This window comes from Nomascus leucogenys, chromosome X (assembly GCF_006542625.1).
Source record: "Nomascus leucogenys isolate Asia chromosome X, Asia_NLE_v1, whole genome shotgun sequence".
NCBI classification, from domain to species: Eukaryota; Metazoa; Chordata; class Mammalia; order Primates; family Hylobatidae; genus Nomascus; species Nomascus leucogenys.
The window spans coordinates 74,816,055-74,840,068 of record NC_044406.1 but is presented as its reverse complement, the minus strand read 5'-3'; the positions used below and the strand labels follow the sequence as shown (position 1 = coordinate 74,840,068).

General features: G+C 37.2%; 1 protein-coding gene across 4 annotated transcripts in view; it reads left to right on the top strand.

Annotated features, from left to right (window-relative positions):
- Nucleotides 1-24,014, top strand: part of CHM (CHM Rab escort protein) — a 192,274-nt gene that overhangs the window by 15,067 nt on the left and 153,193 nt on the right. For all 4 annotated transcript variants that reach the window (XM_003269017.3, XM_030806933.1, XM_030806936.1 and 1 more), the window contains exon 2: nucleotides 6,574-6,640. In XM_003269017.3, coding sequence (XP_003269065.2) covers nucleotides 6,574-6,640 — 67 coding nt within the window. The remainder of the gene's footprint in view (nucleotides 1-6,573; nucleotides 6,641-24,014) is intronic.

The window sequence follows — 24,014 nt, the reverse complement described above, 5'->3', positions numbered from 1 at the left end:
ATTTAGTGTCCACCTAAAAATAGGAAGCCAGTCCTTCTGATTCTTAATTCAGTACTCTTGAATACTGAAACTCTTTTTATTAGCCATTCCTAAAGGCTCACACCATAGTGAATTTTTAAAAATTAAAATAAATTTTCCAAGTTAATGTTTTAATGGGTAGTATATTTTTCAAAAAATTCTAAAAATTACATGGCTGTAAATACACATTTTGTTCCATGAGGGAGAAGTTCAGAGATTTTAAATTACATTTACTAATGTTTAGTATTTTGTGGGGAGGTCAGAGTGAATAAAAATAATTGTCAATTTAAAAATGATATTTTTATCTTTATGTTGTGGTAGTTCCCTAGGCTACTTCATTTGCAATTTTTCCCTTTTTATGGTAGCCACTAAAAAGTAGACTTAAGATGTAAATATTTAATATAGAATTTAAGATAGGAATCAACAAAACTACTTAAACCTGGGTTGAAATTCAGTTTCTGCTTAATTTTGTGATGTCATTATTTTGAGTGGCTACAACATGAATTAAGTATGTAGTTTCACCTTTGCATTCATTGCTCAATCAAGTTTTCCTTGCCAGCAATTCTGTTTTTCCTAAAAAAGAACTTACTCTTTATTAAAGCAGTCACAGTAAATTTTCTAGTTCTATGTAATTTTCTTTCCATTCTGGTCTTCACTGGTTATAAATAACACATGGAATGACTTTCAAGGTAGAAAGCAGAAATCCATTTTGAAATGTTCTATAAAATAAAGAGTGATTTATGGTTTCATATGATTTGAGCTGAAAGTACTTGGGCTTTGCCAGGTCATCAAAGTCCTGTCAGGGGAATCTATTATTTATTGTTCGATATGCTGGGAGTGGTGTAAGTACTTTATTTTATGTTTATCTTGTGTAAGCATAGTGTTAGGAAAAATCAATCCCAGATACTAATACATTTTAAGAATATATCATGGGGAACTAACCTAAATGTTATAGTTGTAAATGATGAGATTTGACATTAAGAATTTGGATTAAAGGGGGATTTTGAAAAATGGATGAATAGTGGTTTTATCCCTGTAAAATATTTTAGGTGAGGTTCTTGGGTCCTAATTTTAGCCTAGCTCCTTCATTTGATAATGAAACATCTCTATTTCATCTAGACAGGTTTTTAGAAAATTGCAGAAAGCTGGTACCATACATATTAGTGTATGATGATATAACATTCCATAAGCTTCTAATTTTTTTTCTAGCTGCCACCTTTGTAACAGAACCTCAACTGTGAAAGTCATGATGGAGAAAACCTCAGTTTCCCCCACTACAGCTGTTATGAAATGCTAATTTAATACCTAATATTTACCTGTGTTTAATAAAAATGACTTGCCAAAGTTGTTGTCTTGCATCAGAATTATACATGTTTGCTTATAATACTGTGGCAAAGCAAGTTGTTTGGTACAGCCTCTCTAATGAATGTAATAATTATATTTAATAATGTGAAATGTTTAAATGGTATTAAATGTTTGATGAACCTCTATAGTTTACATAAAGAAAAGGTTATTGGACTTTTTAAAAAATGATTTTAAGTTGCTAGATCTTTGAAGGTAACTAAAGTAAATAGTAAGCAAGTGATACCTTTTATTTCCTTCAAATAACTAATCTTATTGAAGGGGAAGGAAGAGGAGGGAAGAGAAGCAACATTTATTGAATGTCAGTGACATGCCAAGAGCCACTGTGTATAGTGTTTGATGTCATTTTGTACCTGTTCCTCCCTGCACCCATATGAGATGTATTATTAACCCCATCTTACAGTTGAAAACATTGTACTTGTATATTTGTGCTCACACATTTTACAGAGTGGTTCCAGTGGAATGCTGTATGATTTGACCCTCATCTAGGTTATCTGTTTCTAACTCATGTCTGGCTTTTCCTCATGGGAGAGACTGTATAGTTCAAAATCAGCACATACATGTTTCATCTGAATGCCTCACAAATATATTGTGTGAACTTGAGTAGTTGTTCACTTTTTTTAGCGTTGAACAGGTGTTATTTTGAAATTAATCTAGAGTTTAAGTGCTATTAAAATTGAGCTTAGAAATATTAATTTAAACAAAACAGTCATTATTTTACTAAATTAGCAATAAGACCAAAAACTTTTAAGTATGCACTTAGAAATATTAATTTAAACAAAACAAGCAGTCATTTTATTATTTTACCAAATTAGCAATAAGACCAAAAAGTTTTAAGTATGTTAACTTTTCCTAAATAAATTTTTTTTTTTTTTTTTTGAGACGGAGTTTTTCTCTTGTTGCCCAGGCTGGAGTGCAATGGTGCGATCTCGGCTCACTGCAACCTTTCCCTTCTGGGTTCAAGCGATTCTCCTGCCTCAGCCTTCCGAGTAGCTGGGATTATGGGCACGCGCCACCAAGCCTGGCTAATTTTGCATTTTTAGTAGAGATGGGGTTTCTCCATGTTGGTCAGGCTGGTCTCAAACTCCCTTCCTCAGGTGATCTGCCCACCTCGGCCTCCCAAAGTGCTGGGATTACAGATGTGAGCCACCGTGCCCAGCCCTAAATAATTTTTAAAAATCATGAAGCATAAAGCTCCAGTTTTATACAAGTTTATCCTCCTTGCTTTGACTACAGTTTTTATTTTTATTTTTTGAAATCCTGATTTGACCATGATCTGGCTAAAGTCCTTTCAAGACTCCCTATTCCTCAGAGGTTCAAGTTCAGATACTATAATTTGGCTTCAACCTCTTGGAAATTTTTTTAAATTTTGTTTTACGTTGGTAAGAAGACTTGACATGAGATCTCTGCTCTTAACAAATTTTTAAGAGTACAATACAGTGTTGTTAACTATAGGTACAATGTTGTAGAGCAGTTCTTTAGAAATTATTCTTCTTTCATAACTGATACTTCATGCTAGTTGATTAGCAACTCCCCATTTCCCTCTCCCGCAAATCCATGGCAACCACCATTCCACTTTTTGATTCTGTAAATTTGCCTATTTTTAAATACCTCATACAGGTGGAATCATGCAGCATTTGTCCTTCTGTGACTGGCTTTATGTTTGTTGCAGCATGTTCACAATGGGTAACATGTGAAAACAACCTAAATGTCCATCGACAGAAGAATGGACAGAGAAATGTGGTATATCCATATAAGGGAATATTACTTGGTTATAAAAAAAAGTAATGAAGTACTGATCCATGCTGCAACATGGATAACCCTTGAAAACTTTATGCTAATGAAGTAGGCCAGTCCAAACACTTTTTTTAAAGCATCACTTTTTGGTTCTCCCTTCCTTTAACTTTGCCAGGAATGCTCCTTTCCACTTTCCTTTTTCCATCTTCTGCACTCCTCAGTTAGGGTTGTTAGAGACCCTGAAAGACCCAGCTAATTTCTCCTGTTCTTTGGAGCTTTCCATGACTCCCTCTACAGAGGGAGTGTTTCTTTCCATTGTGTTTCTATGACAGTTTTAAATACACTTATTATTTTAATCTCTTTAAATTCTTGTTACATAGACTCTGAGCTCTAACAGGCTAGGGATTATCTTGCAAAAAACCTGTGGCAACCTCTCACTACCTAGCACAGTTTGTTCTCTCTCTCCCTTCCTCTCCTCTTTCCCGATTTTCTTTTTCTCTTTTTCTTTTCTTCAGCAAATATCTATAGAGAACCTACTACGTGCCTCCTGTATCCTGGAAATTCTGTTTATTGAATGGGTGGGAAGAAATATAAAATCTTGGCCAAGAAGACATTGTTAACTGTATTATTAGTTTGCTATTTTAGTCATTCTAAGCATGCAGATAATAGGCCCTTACCATTTAACATTAGAATAGCTTATGAATTTCACAAACTTATGGGAATGTTTGGATGGAAGTATTAAGGAAAAACACAAATGATAGTCATTTTGGCTTTATGTAATTTGGACTCAAATCATGTTCAGTATTGAAATCCATTCTTGGCTTTGCTTTAATAGCAGAGATTTGACTTCTGACATTGTTGATCACAGCCATGGAAATAACCACGTGTGTAACTGCCTACCCTAAGTAACAGTTATTTTTGGGCCAAATGGAGGCGAGTAATTTTATTATTGTTCACCATTGGAGTTGGCATCTGGTGAAAATAGGTATATGTTTGGGGTAGTGTTAGATGGAAATACAATGCTTCTAAAATATCATTCTGAAGGATAATAAGAGTAGATAGTGTTCATAGGGCAAGTACCCTTGCTAACAACAGAACTGAATTCTATGAGGTAGATCATGATCTTCTCACTGATAGATGAAGAAACAAAGGCTCAGAGAAGTCAAGTGACTTATCTGAGGTTGTGCAGCTAGGTGAGTAGCAAAACTAAGATTCAAGTCTAAGTCTGTCTGATTGAGACCATGCCTGTTTCATTTTGTTGCTATATTGTCCTTAAATCTTCATTTTCAAACTTGCATCCAAGTTGGAGATAGTGAATTATCATGGTAATTTGAATTGGGGATATGGAATTACCAAATTACTTGGTATTTGGCAAGTTATTTAACCTTTCTTAACCTATTTCCTCACATAGATAATACTTCCTGCCTCCTAGGATTATAATGAGGAATAAATAAGATGATGTATGTGAAAATACAGTTTGAAGGATAAAATCCTATACTGATATTTGGTGGTATTGTTATTAATGCTGTGATTATTACACATAAGAGCATTAATCTTTAACATACTCATTCTGCCTCCTGAGTATTTCTTTGCCATTATCCTTTTAACTAAGCTGCTTATCAGCTTTTAAAGTACCATAATGACTACATTTCAGTAAAAGGAACGTTATTTCTTTAAGTGTAGCAAAAAGTTCAGATGGTCTTAAGATTTCAATAAAGGTTTTAACTTAAAAACTGCATTTAGCTATTTAAAACTTTCTCCTATTTCCCTCTACTCCAGAAATTCTTATTTTGTTTACTTGAATTATATCTGAAGTTAAGCTTGGAACTTTTACTTGAATTATATCTGAAGTTAAGCTTGGAACTTTATGATGGCTTGTTTTCAATGGTTGATATTTAATGATTATTTTCAGTACATTTGTTAGAACTTCTTTTGTTTTGAACCGAGCATTATATGCCCACAAAATGTTCAACACTGGAAAACTAGTTCCTCTGTGAAGGCAGGCTGGAGCTTGTGTTTAATAGGATTTTAGCTAGAGATTGACTATATCAATTGTTTCCATATGCATATTGCTTTTTATATACAGAAGATGACTTTCCCCTTTCCTGAAATCCTTGATGCTTAGTGTGTAGTTTAAACCCTTGCCAAAAGACTGGTGCTGTTTTTTTTCCTCTAAGTAAAAACATGAGAGGATCAGGATGTTTCATCATGGTGAAGGAGTTCGTAGTAGCACTATAGAATTGCACTAAACTTTTAAAGCATGCTTTATTTTTATAACTAATACAAAAAATACTAGCTTCTATCAACATGGTAGATCATATGACAAAAATTATTGAAGAGTCTGGAACTTACAGGGTATTAACTATCAAATAGAAAACTTGATTTTTTAAAATCATAAAACATTATCTTTGGCAATTTTTAATTTTTTGTTGGTGCTGGTAGAAGTAATATATATATGTCTTTTTATGATAATCAGCTTTATGGTATGATTAAGTTTGATTCCAAAGCAGTAATGTTTTGTTTTTATACTGCTATCTTGGTCAAAAGCAAAATAATGTATCTTGTAAGCGGCCCCTTTCTAAACTAGCTGACATATTTCTTAAGCTAAAAAATGTGTGCCATTCCCTCTCAGAGGCATTGTGGCTTCAGAGTTATATCTGGGCTTAAATTTCAACTCTAGAACTTTTTTTTTTTTGTTTTAAGCATTGGGCAGAAAGTTAAGATATTCATGTCCTGGTTCTTTTTCTTCTCTAAAATGCATATGCATATGGTTATCTCTCAGTGCAATTGGGAGACTCAGATGAGCTAGTGTGTGAACATGGTTTTTAACTGAACAATATATAGTAGTTACAGTTGCTCATTGATGGTAATTTACATACAAAAAGATTGTAAGTACTTTTAAAAATTATTTTTTCTTGCCAAATTAAGCAGAACTGCTTTTTAAAAAATATCTCTGGCCGGGCGCGGTGGCTCATGCCTGTAATCCCAGCACTTTGGGAGGCCGAGGTGGGGGGATCACAAGGTCAGGAGATTGAGACCATCCTGGCCAACATGGTGAAACTCTGTTTCTACTAAAAATACAAAAATTAGCTGGGTGTGCGGCGCATGCCTGTAATCCCAGCTACTCGGGAGGCTGAGGCAGGAGAATCACTTGAACCAGGGAGTTGGAGGTTGCAGTGAGCTGAGATCGCGCCACTGCACTCCAGCCTGGTGACAGAGTGAGACTCCGTCTCAAAAAAAAAAAAGTCTTCCACATAATAAAATTTTCAGTATGAGTGGTATATGTTTAAGAAACATCTTACAGTATAATTAATATAAACTTTATAATTCTGAATACAAGCAAGGATGGGTCTCTTTGGTTAAACTATTCTATACAGCAATGGCATGAATTGAACATTTTATGTAAAATATATATATTTCTACATTCTAAATGATAACAGGTATGTGTTTTTGTAGGTTTGCCTGAATCCATCGTTGCAGCTGCATGTTCAAGAAGTGGCCGGAGAGTTCTGCATGTTGATTCGTAAGTTTATCAACGATAGCATTTAATACTTCCTAAACATGTCTATACAAGACTAAAATTTACATAAACACATATATGTCTGTACATATGTACATGTATGTGTATATCATACATAAACTTAAGTTAGAAAAAAGATTGGAATTGTTTAATTTTAACCACTAATATGTGAAATATATAGCATACAAGTTTTACTATTCTGTGAAATAGTGATCTTTCCTTTGAGAATAAACCAAATGCATCATTTTATTTTTCTCATGAGTGATTTTGTTTAAAATAACAAGTAATTCTCCAAGAGGCTTGGAAACCTCATGCCTGCCCCTTTTCCTACATATGTGTGTGGGTATATACAACCTATATACGCTATTGTATTTTAGGCTTCATATTCGATGGTTGTAAAAGTCAGCCAATAGATTTTGAGTATTATTTTCTTAAACTTCATCAAAATTTAAACTTAGGAAGTCTTAACTAGGAAAAATATCTACAATTATGTTTTTCCCTTTTTTTCTTAAATGTGATGATAAACAGGAGGTTGATGGAAAACTCAAGTTTAAGATAAAGCATAGGTTAAATCTCTCCATTTCTATATCTGCCCAAAACAAACCCCTAATCTCCCACCTTTCTATTAAGTGCTTTTTACTATTATATCTTGGCACTTTAATTCTTCATTGAATAGGAATAGAAAGAAGAAACACGCTTTTTATTTTCTGTTAGATATTAACTACAATGTTTTTCAGAATGCTACAATATAAAAAAATTAGATTTGTCATAGCTTATAGTGTCTTCCCATATGTTATCTCATTGTAAATATGTAGGAATCCAAAAAGTGGCATGAGTTAATCTTCTTTTAACCTGTTCTAAATTCATTTTGAAAGGATATTCTGTTACAATAGCTAAGATTTGCGAGCAACTGGATGGAATTTCTAAATTGGATTCAGTTTTCATACACGCCCTGCCTTTGTAATTCGCTTTTACTATTTCACTATTGTATGCACGACTGCTTGTGTTAATCTCTCAATTCAGTCTTTTTGACATATCATGGATTTACATGTCAGAAAATCTGCTACCTTGGGCCAGGTGTGGTGGCTCATGCCTGCAACCCGGCACTTTGGGAGGCTGAGGTGGGTGGATCACTTGAGGTCAGTCAGGAAGTCAGGAGTTTGAGACCAGCCTGGCCAACATGGTGAAACTCCATCTCTACTAAAAATACAAAACTTAGCTGGGCGTGGTGGTGCATGCTTGTAATCCCAGCTTCTTGGGAGGCTGAGGCAGGAGAATTGCTTGAACTTGGTCTGGAGGTGGAGGGTGCAGTGAGCCGAGATCGCGCTGCTGCACTACAACCTGGGCGACAGAGAAAGACTGTCTCAAAAAAAAAAAAAAAAAAATCTGCTACCTTGAAAGCCCAGGCACTGAGACAGTATGCTTTAAAATATTAATTCAGATATATTTTCATGACCTTATTTAACCTAAAATTAAAAATAAAATACTTGCTTCTCATTTCTTAAAGGTAGAATGATAGTAAAAGTTATTATTTGTTGAGCTTGCACTACGTGCTAGTCAACATATTAGTTTCTTTACACATGTTATGTAACTTAATTCTCATCACAGCCAAGTAAGGTAGGTGGTGGTATCCCAGTTTGACAAATGGAATGTGGGACATGGAGACATTAAGTAATTTTTCTAAATTTACCTTCCTAGCATATGTATAATTTTAGTTTCAAATTTACTTTGTGTGTAGTATGTGTTTTTTCTTCTTTCTCTTTTTCTTTCTTTCTTTTTTTTTTTTTTGACACAGGATCTCACTCTGTTGCCTACGCTATAGTATGGTGGCATGGTAATAGCTCACTGTAACCTCAAACTCCTGGGCTCAAGTTATCCTACTGCCTCAGCCTCCTGGGTAACTAGGACTACAGGTGCATGCCATTGCACCCAGCTAACTTTGAACATTTTCTGTAGAGATGGAATCTCGCTATGCTACCCAGGCTGGTCTTGAACTCTTGGCCTCCAAGGATCCTCCCAAAATGCTGGGATTACAGGCATGAGCTATCGTACCTGGCCTATTTTGTGTTTTCTTATTCCAGAACATGAGGTCTTCCCAGAACGAAGACTATTTTACAAATCAAATTGGGTTTACTCATATTCCAAAAATAAAGTTTGATTAAAAATATAAGAGCCTAGATCTTATTTTGACAAGCAGTGAATCAATTAGAAAAGCTTGATAATATGGTTGTCTTAAGACATTATAGTATAATAAAAATGGCATTTCAAAGTGACAAAACTTTTCTTCTTTTGTACATCCTCAGACTTGGTGACTTTTGAAAGTTTAGATACATCTAGATATTGATTCTCCCACATCTTAAGCTTAGATTTGGGGGCTTCTTTGGCACCATTATCTGAGGGTAATGGTTGTCTGCATACTGTTGATATCTCCTGATCTGAATCTGTTCTGAGCCCCAGTTTCATATAGCCTATCATCTGATATCTTCATCTAGATGTTCCACAGACACCTTAACATGGCTAATATTAAGCCATGAATTCATCCTCCCCATTCTCACCTCAAAATGTACAGAACCCAAAAAACAGCATCCTGCTCCCAGTCTTTTGGAATAACATCGTCTACCCAGTTGCTCACCTTAACGAAACTTGGAAACTTCTGTTGATTTTCTTGCTTTATCCTCCAGATTTATTCAGATGATTTTGATAGTAATAGAACACATTTATTGATCTCTTCTAGGTACTATGATACATACTTTGAAAACATAATTTCACTTATATCCCCTAACTTTAATAGCTCTCCATATCTCTTTTTCTTTATGCCACTGTCATTTCCCTAGTTCAAACCTTTGTCATTTCTCAGCTGAGTGAGCTCATAACCTCCTGACTTTATCTCCAGCTCTCTAGTTTATTTATCACACTGCCGCCAGTCACATCACTCTGCTGCATGAAATCCTTCAGTGTGTCTCTGCTGCCTATGTTAGTGATTTTCCAAGTTTAAAAAAAGACTTAACGAGGGAACTGAAACAACTTAAAAAGATGAAAACAGAGCTGCTGTGGTTGAAATGAGTGGGTCTGGGTCAGTGTAGATATCACTGGCTTTTAGGAGAAAGTCCAAATTTTCTGTATGTCATACAGTGCCATCTATGATGTGGCCTTGCTTACACCTTCAGCCTCATCTCTTGCCACTTCCATCTTTAGGCGTAGACACCAGCAATGCTGAAATTTGCAGTAGCTGAACATATTGTAGTCTTTACTTCATCTTCCCACTTTTTGTCTGGGATTTGCATAAGGTATCCCCTCAGCCTGGATTGCCTGTCTCTACCCCTCAGCCTGGCTAACCTCTATTTGTCTTTCAGTGTTTAGCTTACATACCTCCTCAGGGAAGTCCCACTTCCTTAAACCCCACTGGCTATGTGTCACAACTATGCCCAGGTTTTTATAACACTGTATAAGAGTGCCATGGCATTTATCATACTCTTAATCATTCACTTCCCTGTCTTCCCCACTACCCTTTAAGCTCTTACATCATAGGTCTTATTCATCTTTGTATCTCCAGCACCTAGCACAGTTGCTGGTATATATTAGATATTTGATGGATAGATAAGTACTAATACATATTTATGTGTATGATTTTTTTTGTCAATGGTTAGTTTGATGATGTATAATCTTTATGTCACACACATTTTGGATAAATAGCTGTTGTTAGAGATGTAATCTGTGGCTAAAAATTAAAGTATGCAGTCAGTAACCTTGACTTTTAGTGTCATCAAGTTTTTACACTATCACCATTCATTTTTATTGAGAATCTTTGTGCAAGGAATTGTGCTAGATGTTAAGAATGCAAAGATAAATAAAAATACACTGACTCACAATCTAGTAAGGGAAGTAAAGAAATAGACACACATGCTATGCTATTTGATGGAGGTATATATAAGGTGCTACAGGGGGACAACTAACTCAGTAAGAGGGCTTCCCATAGGAATAGGTAACTTATCTAAGGTTCTAAGGACAGGTAGGATTTCGTCGGATGAGATGTACTAGTAGGGGTTGGAGCTGGGAATAACGTCTTGGACAGATGGAGCAACATGTACAAAGACTTGAGAGATGAAAGAGAATGACAAGTTTGGGAAACTACACGTAGTTCAGTATGACAGGCGCAGAGAATATACAATTAAGTACAGGTTGGGGTGGAAAGTTGAGGGTACAAAGGTAGGGCTCAGGTCAAAGAATTACTTTATCTTACAGACATTAAAGAGCTATTAAATGCTCTTAAGCAGGGGAATTAAATGATCAGATGTGTGTTTTAGTACTCCACAGTAGAGAGTTGGTTGGAGAAAGGTAGGCAGACTTGCTAGGTGGCTGTTTGCAATGGTCTAGTTTACGGATGATGAACTGAATACGCTATTGGCAATCAGAATGAATAAAAGGTAGAAGGATTTGAGGTTATAGCAAGAATTTTTGGTGGTGGATCAGATAAAGTAGGTGAGGGAATGGAAGGAATTACAGATGACACCCAAGATTCTGGTTTGAGCCATTTGGTGGATGGTGGTGACAATTTCATTTACTTACGTGAGGAATTCAAGAGAATGTTCAGACTTAGGGATAGAACTGGGGAAGGGAAGATAATGTGTTCAGAATTGAAGATGTTGAGTTTGAGGTACCAGTGACATACCTTGGTGAAGAGATCCATTCACCTAGGGATGTGTGTGTGTTTGTGTATCTGGGTATGTGTATAAGGAGCCTGAGTGGAAGATCTAGAGCTGGAGATAAGAGATTTGGGCATTATTTGTGAATAAATGGCCGTTAAAACCAAAGAAGTGAATAGAATCATCCTGAAAATGCATATAGTGAAACACGAAACAGGCAAGTATAGAAATCTGGGCAAGAGCAACTTTTAAGGCATGGGTAAAAGGAGAAAAGCCATCAAAGGAGATTGAAAGGAAACAATCAGAGGTTGAGAAGAAAAGCAGGAGGGTGTAGATTTTCATATATGGCGACTTCACTCCTTGAAAACCTTAGTATCTCTCTACCCATAGAGGAGAAAGTCTGAAGAAAAGGAACATTTATGTAATGTTTTCCTGCTCTGGGCCAGGATTAAATATTTTATCATTTAAAATTCATTTTATCATTTAAGACTCTTCATCAGGTTAAGTCTACTTCTCCAGCTCTATCTGTCATGTCTGCTTTATATGTAAAATTGTACCATATATCTGTGTTCTGTGGACATGCCTTTATTTGCTTTTCTAAAAATAATTTTTTAAAAATTGTCGTTTAAACATGTAGTTTACCATCATAACCATTTTTAAGCATAGAATTCAGTAGCATTCAGTACGTTCACATTGTTGTGCAACAGATCTCCAGAGCTCTTTTGATCTTGCAGAACTGAAACTACCCATTCAACAATAATTCCCTATTTTTCTACTGCTCTTCCAGCCACTAGCAACCACTACTCCTCTTTGTGTCTATGATTTTGACTACTCTGGATGCCTTATTCATATAAGTGTACTTATGCAGCACTGTATTTGTCTTTTTTGTGACTGGCTTATTTCACTTAGCACAGTGTCCTCAAGGCTTATCCATTTTGTTGCATACTGCAGGATTTCCTTCCTTTCTAGGCCTGGATAATATCCCACTGTGTGTATATGCCACATTTTGTTTGTCTCTTCATCTGCTGATAGATATTTGAGCTGCTTCCACTTCTTGGCTATTGTGAATAATGCTGCTATGAACATGGCTGTGCAAATGTTTTTTCAAGATCCTGATTTCTGTTTTTTGGATAAATTAAAGTGAGATTGCTGGACCATATAGTAGTTCCACTAAATTTTTTAGGAAGTGCCATACTGTTTTGCATAGTGGCTATACTGTTTCACATTCCCACCAACTTCCTATTCTTTGGCTTTATTGGGAAGTTGTATGTGAGCTTTTAAGCCAGAATGCCTACGTTCAGATCTTGGTTTCTCCACTTACTAGGTGTGTAACCTTTGGCAAGTTATTTAATTGTTCTGTACCTTAGTTCCTTTATAAAAATGACATAATATTGGTACTAATGTTGGCAAAAGAAAAAAGGGCATAATAATATTTAATATCTAAGATTGTTGATGGGATTAAATCAGCTAATCTATGTAATGGATTTATAACAATGCTTCATAGTAAGCCCTCAGTAATGTTAGCATCTACTGCTCTTAACAATGCTGCTTCTGCCACTACAGGTGAATAGCCCTTATCTGAAATGCTTGAGACCAGAAGTGTTTTGGATTTCATATATATATATGTGTGTGTGTGTGTGTGTGTGTGTGTGTATATACACACATATATACATATATACACACATACATATATATACACATATATACATATATACACACACATATATACATATATACACATATATACGTATATATACACACATATATACACATATAGATCTGGGATTCAGATGTATATATACACACATCATATATCTGATATATATGATATATATCTCTGATATATAAGATATATATATCAGATGTCTGTATCTATCATATATATCAGATATATATGATAAATATATATGATATATGGTAAATATATACAAATATGATATATATGATGTATCATATATCAGAGAGATATATAAGAGCATGTACTGCTCTTAACAAATGCTGCTTCTGCTGCTACAGGTGAATGAATAGCCCTTATCTGAAATGCTTGGGACCAGAAGTGTTTCGGATTTCAGGTACATATATATATATCTCTGAGATATATATGTATATGTGCATATATATATACACGTATATATATATCTCGGAGATATATATGTATATATGTGTATATATATATGTATATATATCTTGGAGATATATATGTATGTATATATATATGTATATATATATCTCGGAGATATATATGTATATATATATATGTATATATATATCTCGGAGATATATATGTATATATCTCGGAGATATATATCAGATGTATATCATATATATTGGAGATATATGTCAGATGTATATTATATATAAATTTATATATATGTTTGCAATATATATAGTAATATTTGCTATGTATACATATATTTGTAATATATGCGGTATACATACTAGCTGAGTGTCTCTAATCTGGAAATCTGAAATGCTCCAAGGAGCATTTCTTTTGAGCATCATGTTGGCACTCAAAAAGTTTTAGATTTTGAAGCATTTCAGATTTTGGATTTTCTGATTTGAGATGCTCAACAGGTACTAATACTGCTGCTACTATTAGATAAGAATAGTGGGAAGCCAGATTAAAGGAGTGACTAATTATGCCTGTGAGATTTGTGGAAAGCTTCACAGAGGTGACATTTCAGCTGAGTCTTGAAAGATGATGTGGGATTTAATGAGGAATTGGAGCATTTCAGAAAGAGGGAACATACTGAAAGAGCATGGGGTGCTAGGTGAATGGTGAGAATTTTAGTAGGACTGGAAGGTAAGCTAAGTGAATTGGGTTCATGATAGTTGAAATTAGAAGAATTAAACTGGAATCATTCTGAAGACCTTGTATGCTGAGGTAGGAAGTACTGAATTTTGTCTTTAATAATTATCTTTAATCTCATTCTGTCTTTCTTTCAAACCCATATTTCATGCTTCCGCATATCCTGTCAACTCTACTTCCAAAAACAACCTAAATCTGTTTTCTCTGTCTCCACTCTTCCTCACCGTCATTGCCATTGGACTACTCTGATAACCTCCTTATTGCTCTTTCTGTTTCTGCTACTACCCCAATTTTTGGCCTTTTCCTCATTTCTAACTGCATCATTTATGATTCTCTTTCTTGCTTACTATACTGTGCTATTGCTGTAACTATGCGCTCATTTTTTATTTTTATTTTTTAGGCTAGTCAAGTGAAGCAGTGGGAGTTGAAAAGGAGAAGGAACAAAGAAATCTGTAACTAATTATGATCAATTAGTTGTAAATACCACTGTACTTGGACCAGCCTCTGGACATTTTTTCATTGTTAATATTATTTATTCCTCTTCTCTGTTTCTTTCTTCTTGATCTTTTGTGCCAGATATTTGTTAGTTTTATTAGTCTTTTCAAATAACCAGCTTTAGCTTTGTTGACTCCCTCAGTGTTATCTTTAATATGTACTTTTATCTTTATTTCCTTTCTTTGGCTTGGAATCCCTGTTGTGCTTTTTCTAGCTTTTTGAATTAAATTCTTAGCTCTTTATTTTTAAGCCTTCTTGTTTGCTTAATATAATCATTTATGACTATATGGTTTCCCTTAAGGACCATATTAGCTCTCTCCCATGAGTTCTATGTATTTTCTAATAGCTGTTATGATTTCTTCTTTGCTCTATTGGTTATTTAGAGGTTATCTTTTTAAATTTCCAAATATATTTTTAAATTTTAACATCTTTATTGACTTTTAAATTCCAACACTCATGACAGAACATGCAAATGACACACAAAAAGTAAAAAAGTTCGTGTGTGCCTCCTCTTCCTGCCTGCATCCCACCCAGTCTGTCTGCTGTCCCACCTCCCAGAAGCAGCCACTGTTACCTTTTATGTGTTCTCCAGAGAAGTAAGTTACAGAAAAATATGTATTTATGATGTGTATTTTAGATTTAGTGTAGAAAAATTATAAGATACTGAGCAGTTAACACCAAGGATCTCTCATGTTGCCTTTTTATAACCATATCTACCTCCCTCCTCTGCCACTCCCCTGCCTTCAATTCCTAACCCCAGTGACCACTAATCTGTTCTTCATCTCTATTATTTTGTCATTTCATGTATAGAACTGTAGAGCTTGTAAACTTTTGGCATTGGCCTTTTTCACTCAGCCTAATTCCCCGGAGATCCATCCAGGTTGTTGCATATATCAGTAGTTCGTTTATTTTTATTGCTGAGTGGTATTTCATATTATGTATGTATCACAGTTTGTATAAGCATTCCTTTGTTGAAGGGTACCTGGAGTGATTCTATTTTTTGGCTATTACAGATAAAATTGCTATGTGAACATTTATTTAGTTGTTTTGGTTTGTGTGAACGTAAGTTTTTATTTCTCTGAGACAAATTTCTAGGAATACAATTGCTGGGTCATATGGTAATTATATATATTTAGCTTTTTAAGAAATTGCCAAACTGTTTTCCAGAGTTCCTATACTATTTCCCATTAACAGTGTTTGAGTGATCCAGTTCGTCTGCATCTTTGCCAGAATTTGGTGTTGTCACCTTTTTTTGTATTTTTGGTAATTCTGATAGGTGTGTAGTGATATCTCATTATTTTAATTCACATTTTCTTAATGGCTAATGATCTTGAACATTTTTCATGTGCTTATTTGCCATCTGTATATCTTTTATGATAAAATATCTTCATGTATTTTGACTATTTTCTAATTGGATTGTTTATTTTACTGTTGGGTTTTGAGATCTTTATGCCTTCTAACCAAATACATTTTTTACTTTAGTTTTTCTTTTGATAATTGGTTTCCAATTTAATTACACTATTGTCAGAGAATGAGCTCTGCATGATATCAATTATTTGGTATTTTTTAGAATTGCTTCAGGGTTTGGAAGTATATGGCTTCATATGGCTTATTGTGTTTTCTTTAATTGTTGGATATACAGCTCTATATGTTAGATCAAATTTGTTAATGTTATTGTTTGAAATTTATGTTATCTATTAATTGAGGAGTATATTAAAATCTCCTATCCTGATTGTGGAATTCTTATTTTTCCTTGCAATTCCAATTTTTGCTTTATATATTCTGAATATATATAGGGGCATACAGGTTTAGAATTGTGATATCCTTGTGTAATTACTCCATTTGCCCATATTTTATCTTTTTTCCAGCTTTTTCGTAGCTTTTTTCTTTAAAGACTATTTTGTATGATGTTAATATAATGACATTAGGTTTCCCTGTTGTATTAGTCTGTTTTCACAGTGCTGATACATACCTGAGACCAGGAAGAAAAAGAGATTTAATTGGACTTACAGTTCCTCATGGCGAGGGAGGCATCAGAATCATGGTGGGAGGCAAAAGGCGCTTCCTATATGGTGGCAGCAAGAGAAAATGAGGAAGATGCAAAAGTGGAAACCCCTGATAAAACCATCAGATCTCGTGAGACTTATTCACTACCATGAGAACAGTATGGGGAAAACCATCCCCATAATTCAAATTATCTACCACTGGGTCCCTCCCACAACATATAGGAATTATGGGAGTACAATTCAAGATGAGATTTGGGTGGGGACACAGAGCCAAACCATATCATTCCGCCCTTGGCCCCTCCAAATCTCATGTCCTCCCATTTCAAAAGCAATCATGCCTTCCCAACAGTCTCCCAAAGTCTTAACTCATTTCAGCGTTAATCCAAAAGTCCACGGTCCAAAGTCTCATCTGAGACAAGGCAAGTCCCTTTTACCTATGAGCCTGTAAAATCAAAAGCAAGCTAGTTACTTCCTAGATACAATAGGGGTACAGGTACTGGGTAAATAAAGCCATTCCAAATGGGAGAAATGTGCCATAGCAAAATGGCTATAGGGCCCATGCAAGTCCGAAATCTAGTAGGGCAGTCAAATTCTAAAGCTCCAGAATGATCTCCTTTGACTCCAGGTCTCACATCCAGGTCACGCTGATACAAGAGGTCGGTTCCCATGGTCTTGGGCAGCTCCGCCCCTGTGGCTCTGCAGGGTACAGCCTCCCTCCTGGCTGCTTTTACGAGCTGGTGTTGAGTGTCTGCAGCTTTTCCAGGTGAACGTGCAAGCTGTCAGTGGATCTACCATTCTAGGGTCTGGAGGACGGTGGCCCTCTTCTCACAGCTCCACTAGGCAGTACCCCAGTAGGGACTCTGTGTGGGGGCTCTGACCCCACATTTCCCCTCTGCACTGCCCTAGCAGAGGTTCTCCATGAGCACCCCACCCCTGCAGAAAACTTCTGCCTGGGTATTCCGGCGTTTCCATACATCCTCTGAAATCTAGGTGGAGGTTCCCAAACCCCAATTTTTGACTTCTGTGCACTCGCAGGCTCAGCAACACATGGAAGCTGCCAAGGCTTTGGGCTTGCACCCTCTGAAGCCACGGCCTGAGCTTTACATTGGCCCCTTTCAGCCAAGGCTGGAGCTGCTGGGGCTCAGGGCACCAAGCCCCCAGGCTGCATATAGTAGGGGTATCCCTGGCTTGGCCCAAGAAACCATTTTCTCCTAGGCTTGCAGGCCTGTAATGGGTGGGGCTGCTGTGAAGACTTCCGATATGCCCTGGAGACATTTTCCCCATTGTCTTGGGGATTAACACTCGGCTCCTAGTTACTTATGCAAATTTCTGCAGCTGGCTTCAATTTCTCAGAATTTTTTTTTTTTCTATCACATTGTCCGGCTGCAAATTTTCCGAACTTTTATGCCCCTGCTTCCCTTGTGAAACTGAATGTCTTTAAGGGCACCCGAGTCACCTTTTTTTTTATTTTTATTTTTTGAGACAAAGGCTCACTGTGTCTCCTAGGCGGGAGTGCAATGGTGTGATCTCGGCTCACTGCAAACTCTGCCTCTCCGGTTCAAGGGATTCTCGTGCCTCAGCCTCCTGAGTAGATAGGATTACAAGCGCCCGCCACCATGCCTGGATAATTTTTGTATTTTCAGTAGAGACTGGGTTTCACCATGTTGGCCAGGCTGGTCTCAAACTCCTTACCTCAGGTGATCCACTCGCCTCGGCCTCCCAAAGTGCTTGGATTACAGGCGTGAGCCACTGCACCCGGCCCCAAGTTACCTCTTGAATGCTTTGCCACTCAGATATTTCTTCTTCCAGATACCCTAAATCATGTTTCTCAAGTTCAAAGTTCCACAGATCTCTAGGGCATGGGCAAAATGCCACCAGTCTCTTTGCTAACACATAAAAAGAGTCACTTTTGTTCCAGTTCCCAACAGGTTCCTCATCTCCATGTGAGGCCACCTCCGCCCAGACCTTATTGTCCATATCACTATCAGGCTTTTGATCAAAGTCATTCAACAAGTCTCTAAGAAGTTCCAAACTTTCCCACATTTTCCTATCTTCTTCTGAGCCCTCCAAACTGTTCCAACCTCTGCCTGTTACCCTGTTCCAAAGTCACTTCCACATTTTCGAGTATCTTTCAGCAACGCCCCACTCTACCGGTACCAATTTACTGTATTGGTCTGTTTTCATGCTACTGATGAAGTCATACCCGAGACTGAGATGAAAAAGATGTTTAATTGGACTTACAGTTCCACATGGCTGGGGAGGCCTCAAAATCATGGTGGGAGGTTAAAGGCACTTCTTACATGGCAGCAGCAAGAGAAAATGAGGAAGATGCAAAAGTGGAAACCCCTGATAAAACCATCAGATCTTGTGAGACTTATTCACTATCACAAGTACAGCATGGGTAAAACCCGCCCCCATGATTCAGTTACCTCCCACTGGGTCCCTCCCACAACACACGGGAATTCAAGATGAGATTTGAGTGGGGACACTGTCAAACCACATCAGAGTGATACATGAAGAAGTTTCTATTCCTTTAGAATAAAAAAAAAACTTTTTCATGTATATATTGAAACTAAACTTCTAAGCTAATCAAAGTGTTTTCTCAAGCAATGCAAGGCCCACCCCTGATGTTTTTTGTTATGTAGCATTTTGGTGACACTTTGACTTTATACCTCTTTTAATCATTATTGTTATTATGTTTGATTTTGTAAGTCAATGCTTATCTAGATTTGCCTTTTTGTACCAGTTTCTTTGCTTGCTCTTCATTCTGGCACTAATGTCCTGCTTCCTGAAGTTCTTTCACCCTGAGTCTGTTGTTTCACACTGTCTTTGTGATCCGCCCGCCTTGGCCACACAAAGTGCTGGGATTACAGGTGTGAGCCACTGCGCCTGGCCTATTTCATTGTTTTAAAACATGTAAAGCATACTCGTTTTATAGTGACACAGGATTTTTCTTGGCCACTTTGCCAACCAGGGACCTCCACAGCCGGGAACACCCCCACTGCCTGGGCCTCGCCTGGTCTTGGCAGTGTCTTGATTTCACCTTCAGTCTCAAATTACAGTTTAGTTAGTTCTGTAATTCATAGTGTTTTCCATCAGCACTTTGTCCTCTGGCTTCTTTTATTGCTTTTGAGAAGTCTGCTGTTAGTCTGTCATTCTTTTGTAGATGAATTCTCTTTTCCTTCCGATAACTTTAACATTCTCTTGTTTGTGTTTATAGTCAGGCAGTCTTGCTCTTAGCTGTCTAGGTTTGGGCTTTGTTTTTATTTATCCTGATCAGGACTTGTTTTGCCACTTGAAATCAGATATTTTATGCCTTTTATTGGTAGGAAAGTGCCGATATGTGTTTTTTAATGTTGCCTGTCTCTTATTCTTCCTTTTGGAAATTCTTAGAAATATATTGGATCTTCTCATTCTTTTATTCCTCATAACATCTCTCCCATTTCTTGTCTTTTTACTTTTGATGCTGTATTCTGAGTAATTTCCTCAGCTTTATCTTCTGGTTTTGAATTTGCAAACTATGGCCCACTGGCCACTTGGTTTTATAAGTAAAATCTTATTGGAACGCATATTTACACATTAACTATGGCAGGTTTCACACTACAAAGGCAGAATTAAGTAACTGCAACAGAGGCTGTGTGGCCTGCAAAGCCTAAAATATTTACTGTCTGGACCTTTATAAACATTGTTTGCAGACCTCTTTGCCGGTTCTTCAATTCTCCCTTAAGATGTGTCTGATTTTAACTTAGCTATCATTTTTATCTCAATGACTTTTAGAAGTTCTGTTTGGTTATGTTTTTTAAAGCTGTCATGTTCTTTGTGTTTCAATTTATTACATTGTTTTTCTTTTCTTTTTTTTTTTTTGAGACGAAGTCTCGTTCCGTTGCCAGGCTGGAGTGCAGTGGCACAATCTCGGCTCACTGCAACCTCCGCCTCCTGGGTTCAAGCAGTTCTCCTGCCTCAGCCTCCCGAGTAGCTGGGACTACAGGCATGTGCCACCATGCCTAGTTAATTTTTGTATTTTTAGTAAAGACGGGGTTTCAAAACATCTTGGCCAGGATGGTCTCAAACTCCTGACCTCATGATCCGCCTGTCTCGGCCACCCAAATTGCTGGGATTACAGGCGTGAGCCACCGTTCCCTGGCCTATTTCATTGTTTTAAAATATGTAAAGCATACTTGTTTTATAGTGACGCAGGATTTTTCTTGGCCACTTTGCCAACCAGGGACCTCCACAGCCAGCAACGTCCCCACTGCCTGGGCCTCACCTGGTCCTGGGCCTTCCGCTGGAGGTGACCCGCCCACTCAGCCTGCCTGTGTTGTAGATTGTACTCGAGTTTGGTGGTTCCCGGAGCTCTTTTCCTGCATTCAGGAAGAATGAGGATACACTGACAATTAGAAGGGTGTGGATGGGCAGAGAAGAATTTTATTGAGCAATGGAAGAGGAGAGGGGACCCCGGGTGGTTTCTCTCTCTCAGTATGGCTGCGTCTGGGGCTTTTTATGGGCTCAGAATAGGGGAGTGTGTGCTGATTGCTGAGTATGCAAAGAAAGGCTAAAGCAAAGGCACCACTCAAAGTTGGGCGTTGCAGTGTAGAAAAGCAATTAGGAAAGGGTAGATATAAGTAAAATAGGTGAAGGGTGGGGATCAGTCAGAGGAAAGCACGCCAGACTGGAAGACAGGTTTTCAATCCGATCTGTGGATTTGACTTCTAGCTTGGCTTTCAGGCTTTAAACAGTCTTCAGCTTGGAGGTGGGGTTTCACTGCGGACCTGCCGCTGTCTGCCTAGGCCTTTGTCTGCCTCCTGCCACTATCGGTAGCCTCTTTCACATATTTCTATTATATTGCCAGGTGAGGTATCAGAGCCCCGGCACTGGGAAGTGGTCAACTCGTGGGTTGGTAAAAAGAATTTGCCAACAACAGTATAGGTTTGAAAAAGGAAAGTTTATTACGAAGAACTCTGCAAAAGGTTCCAGCGGGGTGCCTCAATGAGAGGACTGAGTGTTTAGCCGTGGTTTTTTCCTTAGGGGTATTTATGGACCTTAAAGTGGGAGCTTAGGGTTGTAAAATGAGTTTCAACATGGCATTCCAGGGATGTATAGAAATTTTAGTTACTTATAAAAGTTGAAAGAGGCCTGGAATCAGATGTCAACTTTATATACCAGGGAAGTTTAATTATTTCTAAATTCCCTAGATAAGGAGTTTATCCTCCAAATGGCCTGTTTGATGGCCACCAGGTGGTCTTTGCTCCCTTTTAAATTCCTCAGATAAGGAGTTTTTGTCTCTGGGGCCTGTTCAATTGCCACCAGGTGATTTTCACTTTCCTCATATATAATATTTTTGGAGGATTTAATATGATTTGTTATTTTCTCTCCAGCTTTAGGGTCAGTATTTTTCCTTCCTTTTCCCCCTGAAATGTTGAATTTTGAATTTCTCTTAAGTGGCACTTTGCCTGGAGGATCCCTATGTTTCTACTGAGTGGTTTTGCATTTCCTCTGCCTCATCACTTACTGCTATTACTAGTGGTCTTAGTTTCCTATTACTGCTGTTATAAATTACCACAATTGTAGTGGCTAAAACCAATACAGACTTATTCTTTTACAGTTCTGTAGGTCAGAAGTCCAAAATGAGTCTTACGGGGACGAAGTCAAGGTGTAGGCAGTGCTGCATTAGTTTTGGAGGTTCCAGGGGAAAATCGGTTTCCTTACCCTTTCCAGTTTCTAGAGGTCATCTGAATCCTTTGGCTCATGGCCCTTCCTCCATCTTCAGAGTGCATCACTTCAGACTCTGCTTCTCATTCCGTCTCCTCCTTCTCCCTTTGAATTTTTTACCTCCCCATTTTAAGGAACTTTGTGATTACATTAGGGCCTACCTGGATAATCCAGGATAATCTTCCCATGTGAAGATCCTTAATTGCATTAACAAAATCCTTTTTGCCATATAAGATAATATATTCATAGCTTCTGGGTGTTAGGACTTGAGCATCTTTGGGGAGCCATTGTCTACCACCTTGGGCCAAAGCAATGTTTATGTTTATTTCTAGAATTGAGGGTTCCTGTTGTATGTGAGTAGTATAAATTACAGCACTGTGTTTACTTGGGCTCCAAGTTTACAGTTACATATGATTCTCAGGAAAATTTCCCCTCCCTCTGCAGTCATGCTTCAGCAGCATGACACCATGCACCTTGCTGTCTGAATATATATTCTCTCATACCTTTATGCCTTTTTTATGCTGGTCCCCACTGTACGTGAACAATTCTTTCTCCTCCTTCAGGACCCATCTAAAATACTGCTTTCTAGTGATGGCTTATTTGATAATCCCAGTAGTATCAATTTTTTTCTTTGTGCTTTCAAGTACCATGCATGTTTTTGTAATGTAACATTTTTCATACTGTATTATTGTTTATAGATCTGTTGGCCCTATTAGACTCTTAAAGATCAGGGATCATGTCTTATACGTCTATATATCCTCAGTGCCTAAGAGTGCCTGGAATATAACAATCCCTCAATAAACCTTTGATAAATGAATAAAGTTTAAGAATATGTATATGTGCCAAGCCACTGTGCTGTTGGTAGTAATTTACAATTGCCTAGTACAGTTGCCTAGTATAAGGGAAGCATTGATCCCTTGCTGATCATCTGTAGATTTATAAATTTATGGTAGTTCGGATGGAAGTCATCTGTTGATGAGAAAGTTGAGGTGAACCCAGTGTCAAATGGACAGATCACAGCAGGACTGGTGCCAAAATTAAGATCTTCTTGTTCCTATTCCAGCATTCTTTGAAATATACCACACTAACTTTGCTGTTGATGATTTGTATTACTCAAACTAATTATAATTTATAGACAAAATACAACATCATTGCCTTATATTTTTGGATATTCCTCAATTACGTTCTGCTTTTGAATGGGCTAGAAGCATGCTTCTAAGAAACTGTAGTTGTATTCTGGTATTTGGTGGGGTGGTGGTGGAATATAAAGCCACAGGGTAAACACTGGAGCATCTGCCTGGTATATATACATTTTATTAAATTGAAAAATAGTTTTTATTGGTCTAAGTTTAGACTTACAGAAAAGTTGTGAAATTAGTACAGATAGTTTTTGAATATACTTAATTTTACTTTTCCTAATGCTAATATCTTATATATCCATAGTATAATTATAAAAACTCAGGGATTAATATTGATAGAATACTATTAACTACAGACCTTATTTGAATTTCACCAATTTTTTTTTCTTTTTTTTTTTTAATTATCCTTTAAGTTCTAGGGTACATGTGCGCAACGTGCAGGTTTGTTACATAGATATACATGTGCCATGTTGGTTTGCTGCACCCATCAACTCATCATTTACTTTAGGTATTTCTCGTAACGCTAACCGTCCCCCAGCGCCCCCAGCCCCCCACCCCCCTACAGGCCCCGGTGTG